The 26503-nt window shown below is 50.7% G+C and overlaps 1 protein-coding gene across 1 annotated transcript in view; it reads left to right on the forward strand.

The window, feature by feature from the left end:
* The first annotated feature begins 230 nt into the window (after positions 1 to 230).
* The window catches only part of OCIAD2 (OCIA domain containing 2), a 95176-nt gene continuing 68903 nt past the window's right edge, over positions 231 to 26503 (forward strand). The window contains exon 1 of the mRNA XM_086962660.1: positions 231 to 406. Coding sequence (XP_086818786.1) covers positions 341 to 406 — 66 coding nt within the window. The 5' untranslated portion in view covers positions 231 to 340. The remainder of the gene's footprint in view (positions 407 to 26503) is intronic.

A 26503-nucleotide genomic window follows, 5' to 3' on the forward strand; every position in this document is an offset into this window, starting at 1 on the left:
GTTGAATTCATGAAGCTGGCGAAACAGGTAAAGCGCCTATCTAGACTGCAGCCTTCAGGCAGTGATGAAAAATCTTAAGTATTAAGGGGTTAAATGTGTTTGCCTAACACAAACTCTCAGCAGTTGTAAAGCTGCACGGTGCAGAAAGTTTAGATTAGCTATCTTTTTTTCAATAACGGTGGGTGTTACTGTGTTTCTGTAAATATTTCATCAGCCAATCAACGTCTGTTGACTTGAAGCAAAACCGAGTCTCTACTTCACGTCCAGCACAGAGCCAAAGACAGGAGCTGTAGTCGTCCTAGGCACGCGATAGCCTCAGCGCTGTACACAGTCTGACGAAATGGCGTCCGAAGCAGCTCCGGATCAAGCACAGCCGCCTGCCTCTCCTCCACAACCAAACAAACCGGTGAGTTAAGAACGTATCTATTTCCTGACAAGAAGGATTTCCCTGACGAATGCTGGGCTCCCCTCATTTGTAGCACGATTAAGCCAGAGCAAGCAATAAGCAGCGAAACTGACTGTATCGGATGCAAAGTGTACGTGTGCTGCGAGAGCATTTGAAATTAAAACTTTTATGTTGTGGCTCCCTCCTAAAAGGGAGTTTCGCTGGGCTCTTTTGCCACGTAAATTACAGCATTTTAACAGCGGTTCGAACCAGGCGATCTGCGAGCGAGGCGGCGTTTACCCGTGGCGTGGCCCCCACAACAACCAGCTTCTCTCTCCCTTTTTCCTCTCCAAACTCGCCGTGCTGGAGATGCCTGGCTCCGCCCTCTCACAAATTTAATAGTTGACTCATTCCAGTTTACTTTTTTTCCCTTTATCACAGATTTTCTTTTGCGAAATTGTTCACCTTCGTTGTAATGCAACGCAGTCTTGTCATTCCAGATGAATTTGGCCTTAGTAACAACGCATTGCCCCAAAAACATATATAAATGTAGGTGAGACGGGCAGGCAGTTAGAAACACAATAATGGCAAACTATCCCAGTATAGACAATATCCGGTCACCTGTGGCACCATTCAGAGTTTCCATTCAAAAGGTGTTTTAAGGTCAGCCTCCACATTTTTGTGCGCTGTTGCTGCGAGGAGTATTGTATACTGTAAAATGACTTTTTACCATTACCACTGATGGGTTGATTGTCATTCTTTTTAGCTGCCTCCTAATTGGTCACTATATGTCTCAAGTCACTTCCTTTTATTTCTCCCGAGCATCCGCTACTCATGCTGTGATTGAGGGTACTCCCCGCCCCCACTTTGTCTAATCCTCTTTTCCACTTCCATGCTGCACCTTAGAGTTAATTTCCGTACTTCAATCGATCAATCAATCAAAGTACTTGTAAAGTTCGCTACTTACCCGTGAGGGTCTCAAGGCGCTGAGGGGGGGTGCTGCTACAGTTAGAAGATCCAGGTCTTGAGGAGTTGTCTGAAGGCGAGTAGGTCTTGGGTCTGCCGTATGTGGGTAGGGAGGGTATTCCAGGTCTTGGCGGCGCGAGGTAGGAGAAGGATCTGCCGCCCTATGTCATACGTTGGATGCGGGGGACAGCGGCGAGAGCGAGGCTGGCGGGGGGGTGTGGAAGCTGAGTCAGCTGTTCAGATAGGCTGGTCCGGCGTTGTGGAGTGCTTTGTGTACTTGGGTGAGGAACTTGAAGGCGATCCTCTTGTCGACAGGGAGCCAGTGTAGGTCTCTCAGGTGGGGGGGTGATGGGGCTGCGGCGGGGGACGTTGACGATCAGTCGGGCGTAGGCGTTTTGGATGCATTGCAGTCGTTGTAGGTGTTTGGCTGGATTCCTGCGTAGAGTGCGTTGCCGTAGTCCAGTCTGCTGCTGAAGAGGGCCTGTGTCACCGTTCTTGTTTCGGTCGGGATCCACCTGTGGATCTTGCGGAGCATGCAGAGGGTGTTGTGGCAGGAGGAGGAGAGGGCATTGACCTGCTTGGACATGGAGAGGGAGGAGTCGAGGATGAATCCTAGGTTGCGTGCATGGTCGGTGGGTGTTGGTGCTGTTCCCAGTGTGGTCGGCCACCAGGAGTCGTCCCAGGCTGAGTGGGTGGGTCCGAAGATGAGGACCTCTGTCTTGTCCGAGTTCAGCTTCAGACGGCTGCTCCTCATCCAGTCTGCGACGGCCTTCATTCCCTCGTGGAGGTTGGTTTTGGCGGTGTGTGAGTCCTTGGTGAGGGAGAGGATGAGCTGGGTGTCGTCCGCGTAGGAGATGATGTTGAGGTTTTGGTGGCGGGCCACTTGTGTGAGGGGAGCCATGTAGATGTTGAACAGCGTCGGGGCTGAGGGATGAGCCCTGGGGGACGCAGCAGATAATGTCGGAGGCTTCGGATCGGAGGGTGGGAGGCGGACGCTCTGGGTACTGCCGGAGAGGAAGGACGTGGTCCAGTCAAGGGCCTTCTCTTGGATTCCGGCTTCTGGGAGGAGTGTCTTTAGAGTGGGATGGCAGACCGTGTCGAAGGCGGCCGACAGGTCCAGGAGGATGAGGGCTGATGTTTCGCCGTTGTCTAGTTGGCGCCTGATGTCGTCTGTGATGGCAATGAGGGCTGTCTCAGTGCTATGGTTGTGTCTGAATCCAGACTGGGGCGGGTCCAGGATGTTGTTGTCTTGCAGGTGGCGGGCCAGTTGCATGTTGAAGATTTTCTCGATGACCTTTGCCGGGAACGGGAGCAGAGAGATGGGCCGGAAGTTCTTGGGGTCCGCTTTGGGCTTCTTGAGGAGGGCGTTGATTTCGTCCTGCTTCCAGCTTTTCGGGAATGTCGCTGTTTCGAAGGAGATGTTGATGACCTTCCGTAGTTGGGGTGTGATGTCTGCGTCTGCTTTATTGAATATGTGGTATGGGCATGGGTCTGACGGCGATCCTAGGTGCATGGAGTTCATGACCTTGCATGTCTCGTCGCCATTGACGTTGGACCAGGAGTTCAGGAAGTTGGAGCTGCCGGTGTTGACATGGGAGGTGGAGTCTGGTGTGGTCGGGGCGGTCGTGGTGTTGAAGTTGTCGTGGATGTCGGCGATCTTGCCGTGGAAGAAGATGGCTAGAGAGTCGCACAGTTATTGTAAGGGCGGTATGTCGTTGGTGCTGGGGTTGGAGAGTTCCTTTACGATGTTGAAGAGCTCTTTGCTGTCGTGTGCGTTGTTATCCAAGCGGTCTTTGAAGGAGGATCTCTTGGCTAATCTGATGAGGGGGTGATGTCTGCGGGTGGCATCCTTGTGGGCTATGTGGTTGTCCGGTGTGCGTTCGTGGAGCCATATCTTCTCCAGTTTCCGGCATGCGTGTTTGGAGGTCTGGAGCTCGTTGGTGAACCAGGTTGCTCTCTTGCTGGTGTGGCTGTTGGAGGGTTTTTTGAGCGGGAGAGGGTGTTTGCGCAGTCGTCGATCCACTGTCTGAGATTGCGGGCTGCGGCGTCTGGGTTGGTGGGGTCAGTGGGTGGGTTCTGGGCGAGGGTGGTGATCAGCTGGTCTTCGGTGACTTTGCTCCAGCAGCGGCGAGGCAGCTGTGCGGTGGTGCGTGGTTGGTTTCTTGAAGGTGAAATGGATGCAGCGGTGGTCGGTCCTGTGGAGTTTGGTGGTGTGGTTGAAGGTGACGTGGGAGCCTGTGGAGAAGACGGGGTCCAGCGTGTGGCCGGCGGCGTGGGTGGGTGCGGTGATGAGCTGTCTGAGGCCGAGGCTGGTGAGGTTGTCAATCAGGGTGGCGGAGTTGGCGTCGTTGTTGTTCTCGACGTGGAAGTTCAGGTCCCCGAGGAGGATGTAGTCCGTGGAGGCGAGTGTGTGGGTGCTGGCGAGGTTGGCGATGGAGTCGCTGATCTGAGCCTGGGGTCCGGGGGGTCTGTAGATGAGTGTTCCTCTGAGGGTGGTGTTTGGATTGGTATGGATCCGGAAGTGCAGGTGTTCGGCAGTGTTGAGGGTGTCGTCTGCATGGGTGGAGACCTTAAGGGTGGACTTGTGAACGATGGCTATTCCTCCTCTGGTTCCGTTGGCGCGATCCCTGCGGGTGATCTTGTAGCCATCCGGGATGGCTATGGCTATGGCGATGTCGGGCGCCGAGGAGTTGTTCCACCAGGTCTTGGTCAGGAAGGCCACATCTGGGGCGGAGGTGTCGATCAGATCCCAGAGCTCAACAGCATGTTTGCGTGCGGAGGGGGTGTTGAGGAGTATGCAGCGGAGGTGGTTGGGTCCAGTCCTTGGAGGTTTGGTGGTTCTGTTGCAGGTGAAGCTGCAGGTGCGGCAGGAGAAGGGTCCGTGGGTCCGTTTCGGGGCGGCCCGGAAGCAGGTGTGGTTTCGGCCGGCGTTGAGTGCGAGGAGGGTGGTGGCGTCGTATCGGAGTGTGGTGGTGTGGCGTTCACGGGGTCCAGGGGTTCTGGCACTGGGCGCGGTCCAGGCGCAGACGGGCTTGCCTCTGGTGTGCCTCCGGCATGCCAGCGGCCGCAATTTAGTGCGAGGAGGGAGGGGGGAGCAGCTTGGAGGCGGGAGCGTGGTGGCAAATGGGATAGCGAGGGGGCTGGGCCGCAGGGGAGCAGCGGCGGAAACGGGACGGCTGGGATACAGAAGAAAAAAGGGGGGGAGAGCAGAACGGCGATGAGAGCACGATAAATAAACAAAACACGAAGGGGCAGAGCGGTACAGAGGCACAGTACAGTTACGGTACAGTTATGGCAACTGTAGGAGAGTAGGGTCTGCAATCCTATGATCACCCAGATTTTTTGCTTTTGTTTCACTGGTTTACGACTTTCTCTGGCTGTGGGCCTGCTAATCAGACCCACAGCCTGGCTGTTCTCTTTCTAAATTACGATATGTACCCTAGGTGCATTTACCAATTGGTACTGGGCCACCTTATCAGACCCTGTAACTCAGGGCATAGGTGTACCCAGGGCCGCCATGGGCTGCAGCATGTATTATGCCACCCCTGGCTGGCCTCGTAAATTTGACACAACTGGCTGCACGACAGCTGGGGCGAAGACGTGTAACCACCCTTCGCTTTAGGTATAGTAGCTCTATATCTAACCATACAATGGACACCCGAGTTCCTATCAGTCACTCCTATGGCAGGCCTTAACAATCCTGAAGGCAGAGTGCGTGGGCTCGTGTGAGCTAGGTTCAGGCCCGAGCCGAGCCCGGCTGCAGCTTGCGGAATCAAGACCCAATAGCTGTTCCATGATAACGCGTACCATATCGGTAACTCCGGTATCGCGTTATCAAAACATGTCGAGTAAGGTGTCATACGAATCGGGGTGCTGCCCTCTCACCAATTCTGGCGATGAGGTTAGCATCCCACCCTTCTAGAGGGACACGACATGTACGTAACTGTGAACCCCGGTTAAAGTCAACTGAAGCCTCAGCTCCACAAAATGGATGCTGCCACCACAGACACAAGTCTGACCTCCTGCTGCTGGGAGTCCTTCCAGCGAGGAGCACTTGGACAAAGGGTTTCCTGTCGAGGGCGCTGTTCGCACCGTCCCAGACAGGGTTTGTGTATTCCTGGTAGGTAGGGCTTTGGCGAGAAGGTGACTGCGGAGTGGCACCCCGGTGCTCACTACGCATCTGCCGGTTAGAACCAGTTCCAGGGGCGACAGCCCTGGCCTGGGGAAAGCCCGGCCGGGGAGAGGGGCGTAACTACCCCCCTTCCTGGTCCCACCCTTAGGGCAGGACCTAGTCATGTACCCACCCCTTTCTTTAGGATAAAGACCGGAGCGGGGACCCTTCCAAATTAGATCATCTTTGAATCAAGAATACTTTCTACGAAAGGACTTCAAGACTCTTCTCAAGATTTCTCCCTTGTGGCTAAGGAGTAGTCACCCTGCATCAGCGGGCACCAACTAAGAACTCTGCGGTTTGCTGCAAGTCCTTCCTCAAGGATCCGACGGCCCAGCTCGACGAGAACCGGCTTCCCTGGCACCTCTGACCTCTACCCACGTCATCAGCTCAGCTGTGATCTGTGGGTGCGACGAGACCTCGAGGGACCGGCCATCATCAGAACCTGCACGCTCTTAAAAACCAGCACGACCATCGAGGTAACTCTCTGGTGAGTGCTCTGGGGTCCGAGAAGCCCCGACCCTGAGCCGCTCTAGCACCGAAGTGCAGTCTCCCAGCATCTCCACGATCTGCGTGGGGCCCTTCTGCTCGCTGCTTCACACGTTGTCTGGTCACTCGCCGCTGGCTTGTGCCCTTCTGTGACGACATCCGAGAATCATCACTGCTGGTCTGGTTGCTCCAGACTGGCCCTTGCTTCCATCTTTGCGAGAAGCACCCCGGACCCTCCTGGTCCACTCAAGACGCCATCTTAGGCCCACCCCGTGGCCCTGAGATCTGCCAAGGCTTGTTGCCCCATCCTGGGCCCAGCGACGCCGACAGCATCATCCTTCGTGGGACAGCTCGCACCTCCACCGTGGTCGCCGACAACGCCTCCTGGTCCGTGAGACTGCAGAGCCTAGCGTCGCCCACTCACCTAGTCGAGGTGACGGCCAACCGGTGCCTTCCTGGTACCCTCTGACTACTGGCTAGTAGTACGAACTTGGTCCCCTCTGCTTTCAGGTTTCAACAATCTCCGATCCAGGCTTGGATCTCTACGAACTATTCAGCACTGGTCGCCGGCCAGCAACTCCTTTCTTCCGGCTCCTGGCTCGTCAGCGAAGACCCCGACGCCTGTAAGACTTGTGCAGCCGCAGCCCTCGTGGCTAGGTAACTCGGCATTTCGGTGCCTGCATAGCCTCCTTACTCTAGGGTCCTGAGTCCCTCGCTTCCGACTTGCCTTATCGGGTCCGCCCGAGACCTTAACCTTTCCGTGTCCTCGGACACTTGTTAATTGTGCACTTGAAGTATTTGCTAAAGAGATTTGGTTTGTGCTTAGTACCCTGTCCTCATAAAGAGTACAGGGCTGTTGTGATTCTTAATAAATATCCTGTTTATTTTCATAACACTTGTGTGGTGTCCTTTCACTGGGTGTTCAAGGGGTACATGTGTGGTAAACAGCTGGCTTAACACGCCCTCTCGAGTCTTTAGCCTTAGACTGCTCGTATCCACGCTACTAGGATAGCTGGTCTATAGGTTGACTTACAACCAAACACCATAAGGGTCGTTGGAACGATACATAGCGGTCGCTAGAATAGCGAACGTTGCATATCGGGCCAACTTCTCACATTGGTGAGCAGCGGTTGGGATTTGAGCTTGCTGTTGTTTTACCACACGTATCCTAAGAATATCTTGTTGAAAGATCGCATAAGTACTGTTAGTACATATAACTAAAGCTTAGAATACTCTGAGTTCTACTGAACCAGCTGTTGTAGCTCCTCAAGGCTTAGCACACCTTGGCTGCAACTCTTAGCAAGGGAACAGTAGGGAAACACATAGTGTAGGTAGGTGCATCACTTACACCACACTAGAAGCAGTATGTCGGACAAAGGAGGAAACTCTGAGTCTCCCCTTGTGTCAGTTGACCCTCCACAGGTCATCCCTTCAAGATATACTGCGCTTAACTTCCATGAGTTACGACAAGTATGTACCTCTAGGAAGATTAAGCAAGGGGCTAACCCCACCACCTCCTTTCTGATTGGTCTCCTCGAGACTTATGATGCCAGAAAGGCTGAGAAGCTTCTTAGCCATTCTAATCCAGAAGGAGACATGCCTCCCCTCGAGGGAACCCGAGACGATCCTGACCTCATTCACCTCGCAACCGAGAACAAGGATGTGGAGGAGGATGAGGATGAGGATCTCTCTGGGGATGAGGCAGATAAGGGACAGGTAGAAGTCGTCAGACTAAGCAGGTCCAACTTAAGCAAACATGATAGCGGTACTGGGGGACCCCTGGGGCCACTATCAGGTCAGCTTAACATTGGGAACGGACGAGCCAGATCTCTGTCAAGAGGCTCTGGCAGATCCCTTCAAACCAATGGCTCTCACAACTCGTCTCAGAGAGGGATGACGTCCCCTCAGAGGAGAGTGTACGAAGCTAAGGAAAGGGCAGCTAATCTAAGGATCGAAAGGGAAGAACTTGCCCTGGCCAAAGAGAGGCTTGCCTTTGCAAGAGAGCAACAGTTAAGTGGGGTAGTCCCCACTGGTGGCAGCAATGTACCTAGCAATAGGGAAAAGAGTTTCGATACGAAACACCTTGGGAAGATAGTGCCCCCCTTTAAACAAGGGGACGACATCCACAAATGGATTACTGCTTTGGAGAGGGCCTGCACTGTGCAGGGCGTTCCCCAGAGTCAGTGGGCAGCTATCTTGTGGCTCTCCTTTGAAGGAAAAGGAAGAGACAAGCTCCTCACCACAAGGGTGGAGGATGCGAACGATTACCAAGTCTTGAAAAATACACTCGTTGAAGGGTTCGGCCTAACCACTGAGCAGTACAGGGTGCTGTTCAGGGATACCCAGAAAACGCAGTCTCAAGATTGGTCTGATTTTGTCGATTGTGCCACTAAGGCTTTTGAGGGCTGGTTGCTGGGCAGTAAGGTTACTGATTACGAAGGATTGTATAATTTGATGATGAGAGAACAAATTTTAAACAATTGTCAGAACCAGTTGTTGCATCAGCATCTTGTCGACTCGGATCTGACCTCTCCCCAAGAATTGGGAAAGAAGGCAGACAGATGGGTTCGTACGAGAGTTAAACAGAACCAGGGCCAGAATCAAGGCGGTCAGAAGAAAGCAGACCAGAAGGGTAAAGATTCTAAGGGGGAACAAAATGACCAGAAGTCTTCGACAGGTCCCCAACAACCCAAAGAGGGTGGGGGTCAGGCTCCCCAAAAGAAGAAAGAAGGCCAATCCAAAAGATGGTGCCAGTACTGTAAAAGTAAATCTCACTGGTTTAGTGAGTGCACCAAGAAAGGAGGAGGGCAGACTCCTGCCACTGCAGCCCCTAAGGCACCTGTGCCCCCTAGTACAGTCAGCAGTGGTAGTGCGCCTCCCAAGGGTTTAGTAGGGTTAACCCTGGGTTCTGAGGGGCGTGACAACTTAGTTGGCACACTCACTCAGGCTGTCCTTGTCAGTACAGGGGACGTGGACGTGTCCCCTGACGTAAGCCCCAATTCTTTGGGCAAATACCGACAGACGCCTTTCATAAATGGAAAGATGGCTCAGGCCTATAGGGACACTTGTGCCAGCGTCACCATGGTGACGCCTAACTTTGTGGACCCTGGACAGATCATGCCAGGTACAGAATTCCTGGTGACCAATGCAAGCAATGTCACTACCAATCACAGTATGGCAATTGTAGCTTTCTCCTGGGGAGGGGTAACTGGCCAAAAGAAGGTTGTAGTTAGTCCAGACCTCCCAGTGGATTGTTTGTTGGGCAATGATTTGGAGTCGTCACAATGGTCAGAAGTGGAGCACCGGACTCACATGGAAATGTTAGGTTTGCCAGCACATGTGTTCGCTGTGACTAGGTCACAGGTCAGGAAATGCCCCACTGAACAGGTGCTGGAGCCTGGAACAACGGACCAGACACCTCCCAAGAAAAAGAGCAGTAGGGTTAAGGCTGCGCCTTCCCCCTTGCCCCAGGTCGAGGATCAAGTCTCAGAGGAGGCTGACCTACAGGAATTGCGGGAAACTGAGCCTAGGGAATTCGAACTTGATCAAGTTGAATTCTTGGGTTCAGGGGGACCCTCAAGGGAAGACCTGGGGAAGGACCAGTTAGACTGCCCTTCTCTTGAACCCCTCAGACAGCAGGCTGCTGCTGAGGCTGCTGGGAACGCCACAGGTACCCACAAGGTATACTGGGAAGATGGACTCCTGTACACTGAGTCAAGAGACCCCAAGCCTGGCATGACCAGGAGGCTGGTTGTACCCTTGTCTCAGCGTGGTTTCCTACTTACCTTGGCCCACGAGATTCCCTTAGCAGGTCACTTGGGCCAGACGAAAACGTGGGACAGGCTTGTCTCACACTTTCACTGGCCACACATGAACGAAGATACCAAGGAGTTTTGCCGCTCCTGTGTCACTTGCCAAGCCAGTGGTAAGTCAGGTGGCACGACAAAGGCCCCCCTTATACCACTGCCTGTGGTGGGGGTACCCTTTGAACGGGTGGGGATCGACATCGTCGGTCCCATGGAACCACCTACAGCATCAGGGCACAAGTTTATACTGGTGGTAGTGGATCATGCCACCAGGTATCCTGAAGCTATTCCCCTTAGGACCACTACAGCACCTGTTGTGGCAAGAGCCCTAGTTGGAGTGTTCTCCAGAGTGGGCTTCCCTAAGGAGGTCGTCTCCGACAGAGGTGCAAACTTTATGTCGAGCTACTTAACTGCTATGTGGAAGGAATGTGGTGTTAACTACAAGTTCACTACACCCTATCACCCACAATGCAATGGGCTTGTTGAGAGATTCAACAGGACCCTAAAAGGGATGATTCATGGACTACCGGAAAAGCTTCGGCGTAGATGGGACGTCCTGATCCCCTGCCTCTTGTTCGCCTACAGAGAAGTCCCACAGAAGGGGGTTGGCTACAGCCCTTTTGAACTTTTGTACGGGCATCCTGTAAGGGGACCCCTGTGTTTGGTGAAGGAAGGATGGGAGAGACCTCTCAAAAAGCCTGCAACCAACATAGTGGACTATGTGCTTGGCCTCCGCTCGCGGATGGCTGAATACATGGAAAAGGCATCTGAAAACCTTAAGGCCAGCCAAGAACTCCAAAAAGCTTGGCATGACCAAAAGGCTGTCTTGACTGTTTACCAGCCCGGACAGAAGGTGTGGGTGTTGGAGCCAGTGGCCCCAGCAGCACTCAAGGACAAATGGTCCGGGCCCTACACCATCCTTGAGAAAAAGGGAAAGGTCACCTACCTGGTCGACCTGGGAACTCCCCGGAGCCCCCACAGGGTGCTTCATGTCAACAGGCTAAAAGCATATGTCGACAGGAAGGACATGAGTTTGCTCATGGCCCTAGATGAGGGACAGGAGGAGGAGAGTGACCCTCTCCCCGACCTGCTCACTCAGAATCCTGACGATGGATCGGTAGATGGTGTTGTCTTTTGTGGCAGCCTCTCCGAACATCAACAGAGCGACTGTAAACAGGTTCTTCAGTCGTTCAGACATATGTTTTCTCTAACACCCAGCCAGACCGATTGGTGTACCCATGAGGTTGACACTGGTGACAGCTTGCCCGTGAAGAGTAAAATCTACCGGCAGCCTGATCACGTTAGAGACTGCATCAAGAGTGAAGTGCAGAAAATGTTGGAACTGGGAGTCATTGAACCCTCGGATAGCCCTTGGGCTAGTCCCGTAGTTCTAGTGCCGAAACCTCACACCCAGGGTGGTAAGAGAGAGATGAGGTTTTGCGTAGACTACAGGGGTCTCAATGCAGTCACTAAGACTGACGCCCACCCAATACCAAGGGCAGACGAGCTTATCGATAGATTGGCTTCGGCCAACTACCTAAGTACGTTTGACCTGACAGCTGGGTATTGGCAAATCAGGTTAGCTGAGGACGCCAAGCCTAAAACCGCATTTTCAACCCCTGGTGGGCATTATCAGTTCGTGGTGATGCCCTTTGGTCTGAAAAATGCACCTGCCACCTTCCAACGGTTGGTGAATCAAGTCCTTACTGGGCTGGATGACTTCTGCGCGGCGTATCTTGACGATATCGCTGTCTTTAGCTCCACCTGGGAGGATCACCTGGTCCACCTGCGGAAGACGTTAGAGGCACTGCAAGCAGCAGGTCTCACTATCAAGGCCACCAAGTGCCAGATAGGGCAGACACAGGTTGTATACCTGGGCCACCTTGTAGGTGGAGGCCAGGTTCAACCACTGGAGAGCAAGATACAGTCAATCAGGGACTGGGCTCCTCCAACCACCCAGACTCAGGTTCGAGCTTTCTTGGGCCTGACTGGATACTACCGGAAGTTTGTCAGGAACTATGGTTCCATCGTGACACCATTAAACGAACTGACAAGCAAGAAAATGCCAAAAAAGGTTCAGTGGACAGCGAGCTGTCAAAAAGCATTCGATGACCTAAAGCAGGCCATGTGCACGGCGCCTATCCTCAAGAGTCCGGACTACTCCAAACCATTCATTGTCCAAACAGATGCTTCTGAGTTGGGTGTGGGAGCTGTTCTTTCTCAACTGAATTTTGATGGTCAAGACCAGCCCATTGCTTTTATAAGTAGAAGGCTGACCCCTAGAGAGAAGAATTGGTCAGCTATTGAGAGGGAGGCCTTTGCTGTGGTTTGGGCCCTGAAGAAGCTGAGGCCATACTTGTTTGGCACTCACTTCAAGATTCAGACCGACCATAAGCCCCTCTTGTGGCTAAATCAGATGAAGGGTGAAAACCCCAAACTGCTTAGGTGGTCCATTTCCCTACAGGGGATGGACTTTACAGTGGAACACAGACCTGGTACTGATCATGGCAATGCCGATGGGCTCTCCAGATATTTCCACTTAGAACAAGAAGACTCACCTGGTCAAGGTTAGCTTAGTGTTCCGACGTTTGGGGGGGGGGGTCATGTAGGAGAGTAGGGTCTGCAATCCTATGATCACCCAGATTTTTTGCTTTTGTTTCACTGGTTTACGACTTTCTCTGGCTGTGGGCCTGCTAATCAGACCCACAGCCTGGCTGTTCTCTTTCTAAATTACGATATGTACCCTAGGTGCATTTACCAATTGGTACTGGGCCACCTTATCAGACCCTGTAACTCAGGGCATAGGTGTACCCAGGGCCGCCATGGGCTGCAGCATGTATTATGCCACCCCTGGCTGGCCTCGTAAATTTGACACAACTGGCTGCACGACAGCTGGGGCGAAGACGTGTAACCACCCTTCGCTTTAGGTATAGTAGCTCTATATCTAACCATACAATGGACACCCGAGTTCCTATCAGTCACTCCTATGGCAGGCCTTAACAATCCTGAAGGCAGAGTGCGTGGGCTCGTGTGAGATAGGTTTAGGCCCGAGCCGAGCCCGGCTGCAGCTTGCGGAATCAAGACCCAATAGCTGTTCCATGATAACGCGTACCATATCGGTAACTCCGGTATCGCGTTATCAAAACATGTCGAGTAAGGTGTCATACGAATCGGGGTGCTGCCCTCTTACCAATTCTGGCGATGAGGTTAGCATCCCACCCTTCTAGAGGGACACGACATGTACGTAACTGTGAACCCCGGTTAAAGTCAACTGAAGCCTCAGCTCCACAAAATGGATGCTGCCACCACAGACACAAGTCTGACCTCCTGCTGCTGGGAGTCCTTCCAGCGAGGAGCACTTGGACAAAGGGTTTCCTGTCGAGGGCGCTGTTCGCACCGTCCCAGACAGGGTTTGTGTATTCTGGGTAGGTAGGGCTTTGGCGAGAAGGTGACTGCGGAGTGGCACCCCGGTGCTCACTACGCATCTGCCGGTTAGAACCAGTTCCAGGGGCGACAGCCCTGGCCTGGGGAAAGCCCGGCCGGGGAGAGGGGCGTAACTACCCCCCTTCCTGGTCCCACCCTTAGGGCAGGACCTAGTCATGTACCCACCCCTTTCTTTAGGATAAAGACCGGAGCGGGGACCCTTCCAAATTAGATCATCTTTGAATCAAGAATACTTTCTACGAAAGGACTTCAAGACTCTTCTCAAGATTTCTCCCTTGTGGCTAAGGAGTAGTCACCCTGCATCAGCGGGCACCAACTAAGAACTCTGCGGTTTGCTGCAAGTCCTTCCTCAAGGATCCGACGGCCCAGCTCGACGAGAACCGGCTTCCCTGGCACCTCTGACCTCTACCCACGTCATCAGCTCAGCTGTGATCTGTGGGTGCGACGAGACCTCGAGGGACCGGCCATCATCAGAACCTGCACGCTCTTAAAAACCAGCACGACCATCGAGGTAACTCTCTGGTGAGTGCTCTGGGGTCCGAGAAGCCCCGACCCTGAGCCGCTCTAGCACCGAAGTGCAGTCTCCCAGCATCTCCACGATCTGCGTGGGGCCCTTCTGCTCGCTGCTCAGCACGTTGTCTGGTCACTCGCCGCTGGCTTGTGCCCTTCTGTGACGACATCCGAGAATCATCACTGCTGGTCTGGTTGCTCCAGACTGGCCCTTGCTTCCATCTTTGCGAGAAGCACCCCGGACCCTCCTGGTCCACTCAAGACGCCATCTTAGGCCCACCCCGTGGCCCTGAGATCTGCCAAGGCTTGTTGCCCCATCCTGGGCCCAGCGACGCCGACAGCATCATCCTTCGTGGGACAGCTCGCACCTCCACCGTGGTCGCCGACAACGCCTCCTGGTCCGTGAGACTGCAGAGCCTAGCGTCGCCCACTCACCTAGTCGAGGTGACGGCCAACCGGTGCCTTCCTGGTACCCTCTGACTACTGGCTAGTAGTACGAACTTGGTCCCCTCTGCTTTCAGGTTTCATCAATCTCCGATCCAGGCTTGGATCTCTACGAACTATTCAGCACTGGTCGCCGGCCAGCAACTCCTTTCTTCCGGCTCCTGGCTCGTCAGCGAAGACCCCGACGCCTGTAAGACTTGTGCAGCCGCAGCCCTCGTGGCTAGGTAACTCGGCATTTCGGTGCCTGCATAGCCTCCTTACTCTAGGGTCCCGAGTCCCTCGCTTCCGACTTGCCTTATCGGGTCCGCCCGAGACCTTAACCTTTCCGTGTCCTCGGACACTTGTTAATTGTGCACTTGAAGTATTTGCTAAAGAGATTTGGTTTGTGCTTAGTACCCTGTCCTCATAAAGAGTACAGGGCTGTTGTGATTCTTAATAAATATCCTGTTTATTTTCATAACACTTGTGTGGTGTCCTTTCACTGGGTGTTCAAGGGGTACATGTGTGGTAAACAGCTGGCTTAACACGCCCTCTCGAGTCTTTAGCCTTAGACTGCTCGTATCCACGCTACTAGGATAGCTGGTCTATAGGTTGACTTACAACCAAACACCATAAGGGTCGTTGGAACGATACATAGCTGTCGCTAGAATAGCGAACGTTGCATATCGGGCCAACTTCTCACAGCAACAAAATACAGTTATAGCGCAAACCAGGCGGCAGGGGCACAGGGGACAGCAGCTGCGAACTCGCGACAGAATCGGCAGCACGGGGGAAGGCACAGACACACTGGTGGTGCTGTGTGGCGTGGGAGCGACCTGGCCTGCAAGCAGGGTCAAGGGTCGCTTAAGATGTCTTTGTTGTTGCCTTAATTTTTTTGAAATTCGGCTCTTCATTTTACAGCACCAAACAAACGGCACAAACTATTAAAGCAGTTTGTGACTTTGTTTTACAGTTCTGCACTTCCTTTTAAAGTACCAAGCAAGTGGCACAGAATATTAAAGTAGTTCGAGTGACTGCTTGTGTTTGTAGGCTGCTCCTCTTCTCTGCGCTTACAGAGTGTGTCTGATTAAAGCGTACACTAGCCTGAAAACAGACACCTATAGTTTTTCCAGACAAGCAGTCCAGTCATAGGCAAGGCTGCTACTAAGCTACATAAACATTTTGGACACATCTGTGTAAGAGGCCGCGGCGTGTTCAAAGAATACACAGAGCCGCAGTCAGATTTAACTATGAGCTTTATCATCCCGAGCGCCGGGAGTACACCTTTCACTAACTCGGGCGTTCAGCATCTAAGATGGCCGACGCCACGTTCCCGGCATCCCCTGGTGACATCGCTCAAACACTAGAGCGCAACGCCACATGTCTCCCCCCTTTGCAAATGGGGGGACGAGGACAGGTAGGGGGGGCAAGCAAGGTTAGGATACAAAAAGTCTTGACCTTCATGTCGTAGTCTTCAAATCTCTTCGGCAACTTGACCAGTCTACCCAAGCGTGTGCGTGAGTGTGTCAGGACAATGCCCGCTTGCTGGTTACTCACTGGGAGACTTCTGTCCAATGTTGTGTCGATCTGCAGCAACTTTTAACTTCCACTAATACCCGGGCTCTGCGGTATAGACTGACTGGGTTCATCCACGCTATACCTCCCATCCTGGGTGTCCAAGTCTTCATCTCCTTGTCTAGTCGTGGTTGGACTTTCGCTGCTCCTTCAGGTGTCTGTGTTGTTTCAGGTGAACTGTTTCCTTCCGGTGTAGTTGGGACCATTCCTGCAGGGTTTTCCCACTTCATGATCCGGTTACACCTTGCCATCCTGTCCTGTGACCATATTTTTCCATCACTAAGTAAGACTAACCTGGCGTATGGTTCCACTACTTGTAACGGTGGACTAAACTTACTGTCTCCCTTCTTCTTTAATACAGCCTGTTTCACCCATACCCACTCGCCCTTTTTCAGGGTGACTTCCTTGACATTGTGTTGTTTGTTGTAATATTCAGTGTATAAGGCCTGCACTTTGTCGAGATTGCGACGCACCACAGCCCGGGACCACTTGCTTTGGATAGTGAGTTGTTTCCATGCTAGATTGTCTCTCGTGAAGGGGTCACGCCCACGTAAGATCTTGAACGGACTGTATCCAGTGTTCGCCGGGGTGATGCGATAGGCCCAGATCATTCGTTTGAGTTCCTTCTCCCAGTCTTTTCCGGCGCATATTGCTGCCTGTACCGAACCCATGATTACTCGATTGAACCTCTCTGCTAGTCCATTCCCTGCTGGGTGGTACACTGGGGTGTGCTTAACTTCTATCCTGTTGCGTTCCATGAAGGCTTTCCACCTAGCCGATATGAATTCTGGTCCATTTTCACAGGTCACGATTTTTGGGATTCCTTATCTGAAGAATGTGGAGGTGAGGAAGGACTGCACCGCTTCTGTATCGGCCACTTCACACACATCCACTTCCGGCCACTTGGAGTATCTGTCCACTAGTACAATCGCATATTTGGGTTTCCCATTAGTATCTAGTATGGGGCCCGGGATGTCTACTGACAGTTCTTCCCATAGACTAGAAGGACAAGCAAATCTCCCTTGTGGTGGTCATAGCATGACCTGTGCTTTATCTGCGTTGTTGCACTGTTCACACATCCTGACATGTTTTTCCACTTGACTGTCTATGGCAGGCCACCAATACGCCTGCTTCACTCTTGCTTTGGTTTTTACTATTACTAGGTGGCCCTCGTGCAAAATGGTAAGGAGGTGATTTATCAAAGGCTGTGGGGGGACCACTTTATCTCCTCTTAGTAGGAAAACTGGGTTGTCTCCTATGGATAATTCCTCTCTGACTTCCCAAAACTTCCTCAAACTGCTGTCCAGGTGCTTCTTGTCGGGCCACCCATGTGTCACTTATTTCATTACTGCACTAAGTGTCTCATCACTTGCGTAGGCCTTCTCCCATTCTTGACCGCTTATTGCGGCTTCGTGGTCTTCTGTGAGCGCGACCATGTACTCTTCCCACTCCGTTGGCTCTTGGTCCGCCGCAGGTTCCATTGCGGATGCTCTGCTTAGGAAATCTGCAACCTTGTTTCTAGTGCCGGGAAGGTACTTCACTTCATATACGTAATCAAGTAGTCTCAGGGTCATCTTCGCTATGCGGGGTATCCCATGTGCGTGTCCGCAGGATGTCAGGACTCTCACCAGCGGTTTGTGATCCGTGCGGAGCAAGAATTTCGAGCCCCATATGAACTGTCTGAACCGCTCCATGGCCCATACTGCTGCCAACATCTCCTTCTCGATCACGCTGAATTTCTCTTCGTTTGGTGCTAGTGACCGTGATGCGAAACTGATTGTGGTGACTTCACCCTCCTGGGATCTCTGTGTTAGCACCTCGCCTAGCCCCTTGTCGGTGGTCAGAATAGTCAGTGCTGCCCGATCAAACCCATTGAGAGGAACTGCTGCGCAGATGTCTAGCTTCAAGAGATCAAATTCCGTTTGCTCTTTGTCCGACCATTTGAAGGCATTCTTCTCTTTCAGGAGTTGTCGCAGGTGGTGCGTCTTGGACACGAAGTGAGGTAAAAATTTGCTGTAAAATTCTGCCATCCCTAGGAATGATCGGACATCTTCTTTCTGCCTTGGCGTGGGCACTTCTTTGATGGCTGCTACATTTGCTCGTTTTGGTTCTATGCCCCTTTCGTTAAATTCGTGGCCCAAGAATGTCACTATTCTCACTCAAAATTAGCATTTTTCCCACTCTGCTTTGAGTCCATTTTGCGCTAAAACAGTCAGGACCGCCTTTAGTTTTGCGTCGTGATCAAGTTTGGATTTCCCTATGATGAGGATGTCGTCCTGAAAGTATTGCACTCCTTCTATCTTCTGGAACAACCGGTGCATGAGTTTCTGAAATACAGACGCTAAGCCAAATGGCATCCTCAGGAACTTGTAGCACCCAAACGGCGTGATGAATGATGTGAGATGATTGCAGGAGGGGTGTAGGGCAATTTGGTGGTATGCAGAAGTAAGATCCACTGTAGAGAACCATTTGACCTCCTTTGTCCTTGCTAACATTTCGTTTATCCGGTGTAGTGGGAATTTGTCTACCACTATATTTTTGTTCAGTTCCCTCAAGTCCACACAGATGCTTATCTTGCCATTTGGTTTCTGCACGGCTACCAATGGTGCTAGCCACTCCGCACTTTCAATAGCCTCAATAACTCCGTTTCTTTCCAGATGATGTAGTTCTTCCTGTACTGCCTCTGCTCCTGAAAGGGATATTGCGGACTTTGTGACTTACTGGCTTTGCTTCAGCCTTGAGGCAGATTTTTTTGGTGAATTTCATCAGACGGCCTATCGCGCCTTTGAAGACTTCCGGAAATTCCTCCTTCCATGCATTTGTCTCGTAAGTTTGGACTGTGTCTGTCATGAGCACTTGGTTCGTGCCTCCCGGGTTCAGTTGCATGCCGAGAACTCCTTTGTCCATCCACTCTAGTACTGAAGGTCCTTTCTCTGCGACATACAATTTTCCTTCAGCTGTTCGCCCTTTGAACTCGAACATCAGTGGGCAATATGGGTTCACCTGTGAACGTAACCGGATGTATGTCTGGGGAAGCCAGGTGAGTGCCTACTTTGGGTTCAAAGTCTCTCTCCCATACATTGCATTGGATTATTGTGCACGGGGTGCTGGAATCAGCGACCATGGTCACCTGTACACCTCCAATCGACATTTGTAGTGAGGGCTTCCTGGATCTTGTGCAGTCTATTCCTAGTACCTGATCATCTATGCACAAAACTTCATCTTCTCCTTCCTCTTCGGCGACCTCCTCGTCCCTGTCCGATTCCTGTGTGATGTACTTCACTTCTGCTTTCCTGGGCTTGCGTCAGCATACTTTTTCATAGTGTCCCATTATTCCGCAGTTCGAGCATTTGGCTCTGAAGGCTGGGCATCCTTTATCGCTGCCTGCGTGTGTCTGGCAGCCACATCTGTAGCAGGTATTTCTGCTGTCCCTTTGCGGTGTTTGGGGTTTCGAGAACTTGGATGGGTATTTCTTTTAGTACCTCGCTCCCTGCGGCGTTTGTTGCTGCGTCACTTCTTGCTTGTTCCTGTCCGAAATTCTACACACCGGGGTCTTGTTGATGCTTTCTCTTTTAGCAGCGTCAGCGCACCTTTTAGATAGATCCGCTTTCTTCATGAGCGCTACAACTTCCTTGAGGGGAGCATCCCGGTTGACCCATAACTTTTCTTGGATAGCCGTGTTTACTGTATGCATTATGATCTGGTCTCTGATGAGTTTGTCATGTAGTGCGCCGAACTTGCACGTCACAGCTAGTTCTTGTAGTGCGGCTACGTACTCATCGATTGATTCTCCACCGCTTTATTTCCGTTGGTAGAAGTTGCACCTATCGATTGCGGTGCATACTACCAGGTGATAATGGGAGTCCAGGTCTTCCAATGCATGTTGGAATTCATTATTGTCTTCTGGGGGTCTGGCCTTCTTTACGAGGTTGTGGTATACTCTGATGCCTTCTGACCCAAGTTGTGTAGGAGGATTTTCTTCCTTCTTGAGCTGGAGAAGGCCCCTTCCCCTTCTTCTTCTAGTGCTGATAAGTAATTTAGGAAATAGCGCTTCCAATCTTCCCATGGCATTGCGGGATCGCCCATTGTGGGTAAGAAGGGGAGTAGATTGGTTAGGGTGTAAGCCTGCACGCACATTTTGGCGGCGTTGCATAACTGTGGGGTTGGTTGGTCTGCTGCTCCTGGCGGGCTCCCTGGGGCTTGCCTCTCTCCGGGCTCTGACGCCTGCGTGGGCGAAGGGTTGTTATCCCCTTCGTGAGCTGAGCGTTGGTGCGCCAGCGTTCTGCGCCCACCTGTGGGTGTGGTGACCGTTGCCGGCTTGAGGTCTTTACCCCCCCCTTCTGTGCAGTGTTCGCGCGTGCACTGAGGTGTGTAGCTGGGCACTCAGTTGTGTGGGCATATCAGTCTCCTTCCTCACGCTCCCCTGGCACTGGTCTGTTCTGTGGGCGAACTTGCCCTCCTGCCGGTGGGGCAGTTGCTGTTCGCCTGATGGTGCGTGCTCAGTACTCCCCTCCCGGTGTGTAACGGCGTGTGCTGTCCTACTTGCTGCCGTGGCCTGGGCCTCAGTCCTTCTCTCCACCTGGAACAGGTGGGACCTGAGACGATAGAGGGCCACTGCGCTGGTACGCTCAAACTGCGTACCCTTCGGTGCCCCTACGGGGCCTGGTTGCCTCTTCTGCCGCGCTCTGGGTTGGGCTGCTGGTGCGCTGTGGGTCACGAGGTGCGCCGCCGTGCTCTGGTCTGCGGCGGCACCTGGCCGAGCCTTGTCACCAATTTGTAAGAGGCTGCGGCATGTTCAAAGAATACACGGAGCCGCAGTCAGATTTAACTACGTGCTTTATTATCCTGAGCGCCGGAAGAACACCTTTCACTAACTCGGGCGTTCAGCATTTAAGATGGCCGACGCCACGTTCCCGGCATCCCCTTGTGACGTCGCTCAAACACTAGAGCACAACACCACAATATGTGGCTTTTTAAACTGCCTCAATTTTGGGCTGTGCTGCAGATAATCCATTTCTCCTTAAAAGTATGTCTTCCACCTCATTTCTGTGCATTAAAACTATGTCCGTTTAAATCTTCAATTTTGTGCAGCTCAGCAACTACTCTATTTCTCTCTAAAACCTGTGCCTAAATCTTTATTCTCATATATATTCCACCCAAAGCGCTTTCAGGCACCCTATATTTACTGCAGGGCCCCACCAGCTCTAATGCAGCAACAGCATTCAGCGCGACCGCCGCGTGGAGCAGGAAAGCTATCCCCGGCCCGGAACACAGTGATTTAATCCCGATCCCAGACGTGAATCAGAGACTGTATTGGACCCGACTTGAACAATTCTCCAAAACCCTCTTTAAATATGTATAATATGTATATCCTCCTCCAAGTATACTCAAACTATGACCTCTAAATACTCACCTGGAACCATTAATTAATGTAGAGGACCCTCTACTCCAACTGAGTTGAAAATCCTTCCATACCAGAGTGCTACATTAACCAGGCTTCGAAGAGACTGGACCTACATAGAGTGCGCCAGACACTCCTCCTCTTCATTTACCTGCTCCCTTAATTATTTCAGACTGCTCACCCTGTCCTGATGATAATCTTGACTAAGTAAAGATCGAAACGCATTCGAACCCCTCCCCCCCTGAAAATCCCCCCATTGTATATATCTTTGTGGATTTCGTGTTGTGTTTGTGATATTTTGTGTATCTTCACTCTCACTTAGTCACGTTACGCACTTTTTTCACTCATGTGAGCACCTCAACGTACCTGTGTAAAGCCAACTTTCAATCATAATGATTAAAAGTATACATGTTGCCCTACATACTGTGCTCCCTAATTTATTCAATAGCTAGATAAAATAACTTTTTCTTTGTATCTTTGGACCTAATTAGGCCATCCCTGAACCATTGTTCTTTGTATATACATTACAACCCCAGGTTCGCTTAACGAGGTACCCTTGTGTTGCCTAACCCGCAACTAGTATATCGGCATGTCTTGCCTTTAGCCCCACCCACTCGCCACATTTTAATGAGCACCTGCACTGTTTTCCCCATTTAAAGCACTGGGTAGGCCCAAGGTACCCCTGTGGGCAGGGCGCAGTGTATGTGAAAGTTAGGACATGCCCTGGTGTGTGTGGCATGTCCTGGTAATTAAATACTGCCAATTTTGTTTTTCACTATTGCAAGGCTATCTGTTCCCATAGGACAGAATGGGGAGATTGTTTATAACATCTTATAAGCATAACTACTCCTGGGAACAAGGTAGGAAAATAAAGTTTAGTATGCCTGAACTCTGAATGTTAAAATGCTTCTTTTAGTAAGAGTGACTTTTACATTCTGTGTTTGAGCATACCATACCACTTTTAGAAAGTAGGTATTTTCATTCTTAGCCATCCAGTGTGCCTCTGCTAGAATGTGTATGGACTGCCTGCCTTTGGAGTGACAGGGGCTGGGGATGTGTGGTGGCTCCAGAGAGTCTGGTTGAGTTAGGGCTGGGCTGAATAGACCTGGGCTGCATTCAGAGGACGGGGAGGAAATTTCCTTTCACCTGAATGGGCCTGGTCTACCTTCCACAATGCAGTCTCCACCTCCTGCTTGGAAGCTACACCAGAGAGGTGCACTGGTTTTGACTGAGTACAGGGATTCTCTACCACTAGAGAACAAAGGATTTTGCTGTATAAATATTGGGGCCCAAACCCCAGAACCTTATATCATCCTGGAAATTCAAAAGGACCCTTTACCAAGGAGAAGAGCTCGAGAGACTGAGGAGAAGTTCTGCTCCGTTGATGTGTGCTGTGTGGGGTTGGCCTGCAGATGCGGTTTCTGACAAAGAAAGGAGAAGGACTTTGCTGTGTACCCTGCTTGAAGGAGATCTGCAAGGGCCTGTGTGTGCTAGCCTCCTGTTCTGAATTCTCAGGGACACAAAGACTTCATCCCCAGCTCCCTTGAACTCTGATGCTGTAGGTTCTCACCTGCCAAGAGGTGCATGTTCCAGTTTTGGACCTCTGGAGGTTGTTGCTGCTGTTTGGGAGCAGTACATTTAAAAGGTTGGTCGGAGTAGCCAGAACATTAGATACAAATAAATAGAAATGTATGTAGAGCAAGACAAATCACCCACATTAGAAGTAAGTTCAAAAAGTGGAAATATTATTTCCATATATTACCAGCATAAAATGCGATTGTCATTCAAAGCATTACTGGGTTATTATGCATTACTTATTTCTAGTGCTCATAGGTGTAGGAAGCAAAGGGAATTAAGGGCAGTGGTAGTGAATTGACAAGTGAGGGACAAGGTAAAGGTGTTTGTGACAAGGAATACAATGCACAATATAGGCAAATAGACCTTCACAGCCTATATTGGGTCAGTTGTTTCCTATATATACATTGCTCATAGGTACATTTGCATTTGATACATTTAGTTCAATGAGCATGTAGTAGTTAAGTAGGACGGTCTACGTTTCAACCCCAGTGGAGAGGAGGGTGAGTGGTAGCCTCACAGCGGGGTCTTCATCAGGACAGTAGAGCACCTATAAGTGACAGATAAAGATTCAGTCTCTGATGCTACTATGCTTGGATGTGGTGAAAAATGTTTAGTAGGTGGTTATGACTGGTACCTACTTGTGTAAAAGGAAAGCTGAACAATGTTGGATCCTAGGTGGGCTGTCACGGTGCTCCGAGCTTACTAAAAGGGAAAGATATGATGGGTGAAAGTACATGCCAAGGGAGGATTTCCCAAAACTTTAGGAAAGTCCAAAGGGTGGTTTACTCTCATAGGTTTAGCAAACAACATGGAGAATCAATCTCTGGTTAATCCGGGAAAGAGTCTGCGGGAAGAAGGGATATCAACTAAGTCAGAGTGAACTCGAGGCACTCAGGTTAGAAAAGTTGCGCTGTGTAACAAATGCAGCAGGTTAGAGAACTGGTTGTCAGTGAGACCTATCTTGTGTCAGGTAAGTAAGGAAGTTCCAAATGATGGAAAGATGTGGAAAACTGAATAAATCGGCGGTGATTAATTACCAGGAGAAGCGCGTTGCGTGCAAGATCTATAAAGGTGCAGGGTGTCTGATGTTACAAAAATGCGAGCGGTGAATTTATGCCGGCATCTGTACGTAAATGCATTACAGGGTGCCTGGTACGGGCAGAGAATTAGGCCGGCATCTGTGTGTAAATACATGCCCAGATGGGACTGACACAGTTAACCCGTTTGTAAGATGGTTCAATAAATACTGGCAGGGAGGCACGCGGAGCATGATGAGCGGTGAAGGCTCGTGAATAAGTTTAAAAAAGGCGACGATTCTTTGCCAGGAAAAACGCCTTGCGTGCAAGATTTTTGAAAGTGCAGAGTGCCTGATGTTACAAAGATGCGGGCGGTGAATTTATGCCGGCATACGTTTGTAAATACCCAGACGGGACTAGCAGAGTCCATGTGTGTGTCCGTGCAGTTGGAATAGCCTCTAACCGGGACTTAAAGTGCATAGCGTTTAGCCGGATTAAGGGTAAAAGTACTCGGTAACGGCTCGGCGGCCGTGATTGTGTTAAAAATATAAGCAGTGATTTAATGGCAAGGTTTCGTGCCTGGATGAGCCCTAAAGACGCAATCTCGAAAAGTGAGGGATTTAAGACTTGAGATAAGTCTCCTCCACGTTGTCCAAGGGACACTTTCTCTAGTACTATCCATTTGATGGATTCAGGGGTGTGTGAGACAGCACTGAAATGTTCCACGAGTGGGGCTCCTGCTGTCTTGCACCAAATCCTACTACAGTGTTGTAGTATTCTTGTCTTAACCTTTTGTCGAGTTTGGCCCACATAAAGTTTGTTGCACGGGCATTGAATGGCGTAGATTACGTTTGCAGTGTTGCAATTTGTGTGTTCCTGCAAGGTGATGGTATGATCATTGTATTCAAAAGTCTTGGTTTCTATGCACATAGAACAGGCCTTACACTTAGTGCACTTGTAGTGTCCTACTACTTCTGGTAGATTCCACATTGTTTGGATGGTCTGGTTAGGTGGTGCATCTAATAGTGAGTGGACAACTTGATCCTTAATGTTTTTGGCTTTTTAAAAAGCATGCATGGGAGGTTCTTGTATTTCTACGGTGTCAGAGATTAATCCCCAATGTCCATTTATTATCCGTTTGATCTCGTTGCTCCTGGTGCAGTAGGTTGTGACACATATCATTCTATCCAGAGAGGTGGTACGTAGTTTGGGCGTGAGTAGGGTTTCTCTGTCATTGTACCATACTCTCTTCCTTGCTCTCTTGACCAACCTCTTCTGATAACCCCTTTCCATGAGACGATTGATGAGGTCACCTGACTCTCTAAAAAAGGCTACTTTTAGTGAATAGTTTCTCCTGATCCAGAGAAACTGGCCAAATGGGAGGTTATCACGGAGTCCCCTTGTGTGGTAGCTTCTATATTGCAGCAAGGTATTCTGTTCATCTGGCTTTCTATAGAGAGTTGTGTAGAGGTGGTTGTCATTGGCCTTGATGCTGATATCCAGGAAATCAATGGTGTGTTTGTCATACTGCATCGTGAACTTGATGTCATCAGACCGAGTGTTCAACCAATAGAAAAAATGTGTAAGCTCATTTTCTTCTCTTGTCCAGATTAGGAGGACATCGTCTATATATCTTCTCCATTCAGTGATGTTGCTCCTGAATGGGTTATCAGATGATAGTATATTGGTTGTTTCAAAATCGTCCATAAAGAGTATCGCCAGGTCTGGGGCAAATGCAGCCCCCATCGCTTCACCTTTGCTCTATAGGAAGAATTCATTTTGAAAGACAAAGAAGTTTTTAGTCATTACCACCTCCAACAGGTTGATTTTGAATTCAGTAGGGACATTGTTGGGTTTTGGTCTTCTCTCAAGTGCTCTTGTCATAGATTCCAATGCTGCTGCTTGGGGATACTTGTGTAGAAAGAGACGATGTCCATGGTTACCAGCAGTTGTTTGTTGTCCACTAGGTTGACTACTTGCATGGTGTCTCGTAAGTATGTTTTAGTTGACTCGGCCAGTGGTTTCAAAAAGAAGTCAACGTATTTACAAACTGGTTCCAACAGTGATCCACAGCCAGATATAATTGGTCGTCCTGGTGGTTTAAGTGGGTCCTTAAGCACCTTGGGTAAGGTGTAGATGGTGGGTGTGCGGGGTTGATTTACATTCAGAAACTCATATTCTTTTTGTGCCAGGAAACCTAGTTCTTTGCCCCTATCGGTGATACCTATGATGGTTCTCCAAATTTCTTTGGTGGGGTCCATATTGATATGAGTATAGCTGATCCCATCTCTCAATTGTGAGTAGGGCTCTGCTATGTAATCCTCAACGTTTTGCATCACAATAGCTCCCCCTTTGTCTGCCGGTTTGATAACAATTGTTCTGTTATTATTCAGGTTGTTAAGGGCTTGTTGTTCACCTTGTGTGATGTTGTATTTCACAAAGGGTTTTTTGTCACACATTTTCATAACGTCCCGCAATACCACTCTCTCATACGTCAGGATCCTGTGGGATACAGAATGTGCTGGAGCCATAAACGTTGATGGTGGACGCATCCCAGTGTATGATGCTGATGATATAGGTAACGAGAGTTTGAAGAAGTGTCTTAGATGAATCTTTCTAAAGAACCTGTGTAGTTCTGGCCGTGCTGTGGTTGTCTGTTCCAGGATACACCTCAGCCTCTCGGAGGTCGCCAGTTGGTTTCCTCTAAAAAATGCGGTGGCCCGTTTGGCGATCTTGTGG

Source organism: Lissotriton vulgaris, chromosome 3_1, assembly GCF_964263255.1.
Source record: "Lissotriton vulgaris chromosome 3_1, aLisVul1.2, whole genome shotgun sequence".
Lineage (NCBI taxonomy): Eukaryota > Metazoa > Chordata > Amphibia > Caudata > Salamandridae > Lissotriton > Lissotriton vulgaris.